Source organism: Diospyros lotus, chromosome 5, assembly GCF_014633365.1.
Source record: "Diospyros lotus cultivar Yz01 chromosome 5, ASM1463336v1, whole genome shotgun sequence".
Lineage (NCBI taxonomy): Eukaryota > Viridiplantae > Streptophyta > Magnoliopsida > Ericales > Ebenaceae > Diospyros > Diospyros lotus.
The window spans coordinates 6,077,481-6,082,668 of NC_068342.1; the positions used below are offsets into that span (position 1 = coordinate 6,077,481).

The 5,188-nt window shown below is 40.0% G+C and overlaps 1 protein-coding gene across 2 annotated transcripts in view; it reads right to left on the bottom strand.

Moving 5' to 3' along the window:
• Positions 1-246: 246 nt before the first annotated feature.
• LOC127801089 (calcium-transporting ATPase 4, plasma membrane-type-like) overlaps positions 247-5,188 on the bottom strand; it is a 41,537-nt gene continuing 36,595 nt past the window's right edge. Inside the window, exons 6-8 of one of the 2 annotated variants that reach the window (XM_052335941.1) lie at positions 1,136-1,434; positions 669-1,032; positions 248-572 (exon numbers count right to left, since the gene is read on the bottom strand). In XM_052335941.1, the coding sequence (XP_052191901.1) occupies positions 718-1,032; positions 1,136-1,434 (614 nt within the window). In that variant the 3' untranslated portion in view covers positions 248-572; positions 669-717. Of the gene's footprint in view, positions 1,033-1,135; positions 1,435-5,188 lie in introns of both variants that reach the window. The other variant, XM_052335940.1, reaches the window with a different exon arrangement.

Genomic DNA, 5,188 nt, shown 5'->3' on the forward strand with positions numbered 1-5,188 from the left:
ATGCATGCATTCACGGGTGTTGCATGTATATTTATTCTCGTGATTGAATATATATGTTTTGGACGCTGATTTGTATCTAGTTATTGTAATCATTATAGTGTGATAAATGATTGAGATTGCTTGATGCATATGACTTTAGTTGGTAGAGCTAAGTTTTAGATTAGGTAAGGATTGAAATGTATGTTCCATAAATTTTCAGTACTCAGCGAAATTTTGTTGTGCTAGTTTTGTGCCTGGATCATCTTTGCCTTGTTGTGAAACGAGCTGAAGAAAGGTGAAACTCACTCGGGTTTCGGGTCTCGTTCCGCTATGCTTCCTTTATGTTTTGGAATTGATTCTTCGAGTGGGGCAAAAGGAAAGACGAAGCCTAGTACCCACCTAAAGCGTTTCCTATTGAAATATAGTTCAATCCTTCAGTTGTTAGTTTATTGTGTGAATAATTCGGTTGATTATTCACTAATAGTGCCATAGCTCGGATGGGTCGTTACAAATAGAAACAATCAAAATCTAAGTTTTCCTACTCAAAAACCACCTACACTTCCAGGCTGAACTCTATACAAGGAGATGCAATACTGCAGGAAATCAGGAAAGAATTAAAAAAATATAAAATCAGCATATAGCTCCTCATAATCCAAAAACACTGAGTGAAGTTGTATTCGAATTATTACCGAAAACGTATATGCCTTTCCAAATGGAAGCCATTGTAGTTTGATTAAATCATGCCAGGTCCGGACCGCTGGGGAGGGGTTCATAACCGTCATGATGCTCAGAAACAATGCTGCAGTTAGCCATGTTGACGGGGATGCACTTGAGGACAACGGCCACCGGCAAGCTCACTGCTCCAATGAGTATGCTGATTAGCCACAAATCCCAGTTAAGTGGCACAGTATCTGCAAATGTGCCCAAAAATTCAACTATAACAACTTGGAAGGCTACTGTTGAGGTGATAACAAACATGAATATGCAGCTGCTGAACATGCCGCTGAGTATGTTTATTTTCTCCATGTCCCGGCTGTTTATTTCATTGAAAACCTGTCAAATTAAAACCAATTCAAGGATGATGCATCGTTTTATAAGTTTCTGCACGTAGATATTACAACGAATGAAAAATAGGTTTGAGATAGAGATAACGTGCCTGGCAGAAAACGAAGGTATTGAATATAAATGTATCAAGGGTAGAATTAGCATCTGAACCATCAAGCTTCAGCAAGTGCTTTCCATAAAACTTGAGAACTGTAAGGACAACCAGTTGATAGATGCTCTGGCCTATAATATTCCTCCACATAACCTTGGTTATGAACGAAACATTCCTTCGGACAGGAGGTCTTTTCATCAGCTCATCGTTTGGAGGTTCTGTAGCCAGTGCTAATGCCCCAAGAGTGTCCATGATCATGTTCACCCAAAGCAACTGAACAGCAGTAAGAGGAGCAGATCCTGAAAGTTCCTCCAAATATTACTCATCACCCATGCTGTGCGATTGGAAGACCCGTAAAAGGAATTATTCAAAAGGTACCATGGAAGAACTTACCCGAGATGCAGGCAGGCAGAGATGAAGTTTATCATGAGAGCAACAACATTAACTGTTAATTGGAATTGTACAAACTTCTGAATGTTGATATAAACCGAACGGCCCCATCTTGCAACTTTCACAATAGTTGTAAAGTTATCGTCCATTATTACAACATCGGCATTTTCCTTTGCAACCTGTAGGACAATATTCATTGGTGAAATAACATCTGGAAAAATACCATGTGTCGTGTCTTGAGCATTGTGGCCTTTTAAGCCTCCTGAACAGATCGGGTTAATTCACAACTGAAATAAGAACCCTTGTTGCCTCTAAATACAATTCATTAACTGCCAGTTAAAAATTCATGTTCTAATGATGAGTGAACTAATAGTGACATTGTGTAAGGAGAAGATGTGCACTCTCGGATTGAAATAAAATCTTCCAGCCACAAATTTCTTGCCAAAATAGTGTCAGGTATTTGGAACATTAGCTAAGATAGTTGCTATGGCATGGTTGCTGTGCTTACTAACATCCAAACCAAGTATACGAATGTTTGATTAGGGTACCGAGATGCTAATTATGCGGTAAGTTATTAAGAAATAATGCCTCTGTTTCAGATTGAATGCAAGAGTAAAGAATAGTTATTGTATTTGCATGATTGCAACGCAAGAATTACCGCAAAATAAATTGTGAATTAATATCAGCAAATTAAGGAAATATATCCCCACAAACTAGTGGCTACCAAGGTTCTCTAGCACATCTACTTCAAACCATGGGGCGAATTCTTTGATTATATCCCGATCCTACTGGTTTTATCAATTTTCTGTGCCCATGATAAGGAACTTAACAGTTATATGAAGACTTTGAAGGAAATATAAGAAAAGAAAATAAATTCGTGCAAACTCAAAGATGAATAGCAGAAAACAGTAGCCTGGAGAGAACAACAGTAACAACTGAGTGAAAAAAAAAAAAAAAACAGCACTTTCATGAAACAAACCTCTGTTCCTGCAATACCCATTGCAAGCCCGATATCTGCCTCATGCAAAGCAGGAGCATCGTTGGTCCCATCACCTGTCACTGCCACAACTTCTTTGAATTCGTTCCTCAAATGGGATACTAGCTTATGTTTGTCTAGGGGTAATGATCTAGCCATCACCTGCACAGGCCAAATGTAGCAAGACATCTGTTAGTCATATGCTGTTTAGGCATTCCTAAAGATTGTCCTAGTAAAAGTTTCTCAAGTCTCTTGGCTACCTGAAGTCTTGGTATTATTTCCTTCAACTCCTCAACACTTTTATCACGAAAATCTGACCCTTCTATGGCAATTCCATCATCTGTCAAGATGCCACATTCTTTAGCAATGGCTTTCGCAGTATTTATATTATCACCAGTGACCATCCGCACCGTAATCCCAGCAGCTAAACAGGTCTGAACAGCTTTCTTTACACCAGGACGAACTGGATCTTTTATTCCAATAACTGCTATGAGGGTATAGTTATCATCAGGAATACTATCTCCATTAAACGTGCCTTCTATATCCTTGTAAGCCACGCACAGAGTTCTTAGAGCTTCACAAGCAAAACTATCTATTGCACTTATGATACTTTTCCTTTGTTCTTCTGAGATAGGCACAGCATCCCCCTGTTCATTGACAATCTTGTCACACATCCTCAGGATTATTTCTGATGCACCTTTGCAAAAAGCTCTAAACCTGCCACCTGGAAGAGAAACGAGCACAGACATCTTCTTCTTCACTGAATTGAAAGGCTCAACTTTTACTAGCTTAGATTCCTTCCAAGAGCCATTGAGATCATCTGTGAAAAGCATGCCAAACTCTAGTATTGCTGTCTCTGTTGGAGTGCCCAAGATGTTGGTCTTTCCATCCTTACCTTTCACCACCTCAGAGCTTGTATTCTGGAATATAGACTGCAAAAGAGTGGCCAATACCCTTTTAGGTATAGAAGAATTTAATAGATTTTGAGCGTCTTTGCCCTTTACCAATTTCGCTTCTCCACAAATCCATAGTTTAGTTACCACCATGTGGTTCGTAGTCAGTGTTCCTGTTTTATCTGTGCAAATGCAGCTAGCAGAACCCATCGTCTCACACGCAGACAGATGCCTCACAAGCGCCTTATCATTCATTAGTTTCTTCATTGCAAAGGCAAGGCTTAACGTTACTGCTAGCGGTAATCCTTCTGGAACTGCAACCACGAGTATGGTTACTGCAATGGCGAAGAAATTCAAAAGTTCCAGAGCATCACTCGTGGACCAGTTCTTTATCTCATGATGTAGCGCCTTCACCACCAGAAACCTTGTGGTCAAAACCAAAAATGTCAGAACAGCAAAAGCCAATCCAATCTTCCCAATAATGGTTGCAACTCCATTCAACTTCACCTGCAATGGTGTCTCATCTTCTCCCCCTTCACTCAAAGTAACCATCAATCTCCCCCACTCTGTCCTCATACCAACAGAGGTTACCAGCATTTTACCAGATCCATCTTGAACTTTGGTCCCGGATAAGAGAAATGGCCTCTCTTTGTCGACATCGACAGGTTCACTCTCACCCGACAAGCTTGATTCATCGATTGACAAGCTATAGCCTGATATGAAAAGCCCATCTGCAGGAACTTGGTCTCCAATTGATAAATGTACAATATCACCAACCACCAAATCATAGATAGAAACCTTCTGTCTGGTTCCTTCTCTTATGACCTGAACAAATATATTCTTCTTTTCCTTATCCAAATCCTTGAATTGCAAGGACTGCTTATAGTCACTGATTGCAGTAACTATAACCACTAAGAAAATACACAGTATTATACCGAGCCCATCATACATACCTCCTGGCCACCCTTCTGTAGCAATTCCAACTCCTACGGAGACTACAGCACATACCATGAGGATGATCAGAGTTAGATCTTGCAAGGCCTCCCAGACGAACCTCCAGAATGGTCTGGGAGGTTTCTCGATGAATTTATTCAAGCCATAGACTTTTTGCCTTATGGCTATATCTCTTGAAAAGACACCACCACCCAAACTGACAGAAACTTTTCTGGCTAATCCTTCCACTCCACCATGATGTTCCAAGACTTTGCTGTTATGAGACTGAACAATGGATGCAAGTTCATCTGGTTCAATACCAAAACCAGCTCGTCTAACTGGTTCAGACAGTTTCTGCTCAATGCAGCTACCAGCTGTACCAGACAAGAACATAAATTCAGAAGGTAAACAGAGTTTGGAAGAGTAAGCATATGTATGGGGTGGATTCAGTAATAACCATACCATCAATGAAATGCAACGCTGCTTTCTGCACATATAGAGCTACTCTTAACTTTTCCTGACAAAATTAGAATCACATTAAGCTTTTAAAGCAACTCAAAATTTGAGTAGTAACACTAGGTAAGAATAGTTATGAAGTTTCAATGAGTGGGGAACTGCATGCCAAAATTATGGGAGGCAGAATGATGTAATAGTTAAAGAGTATTATTGACCAAAAAACAAAAGACTCTTGTACTATTTCATTATATGAGAAAGAATGAATGAAAAAGCTCTCTCTCTCTATGCAACTTCACTCTCTTTTAGAGCCTACTCCGATTCACTCTCTTTTAGAGCCTACTCCGATTGTGGCGGGCTAGACAGGACTGTAAGTGAGAGAACACCAGCAAGGCTCCCTTCACTTTA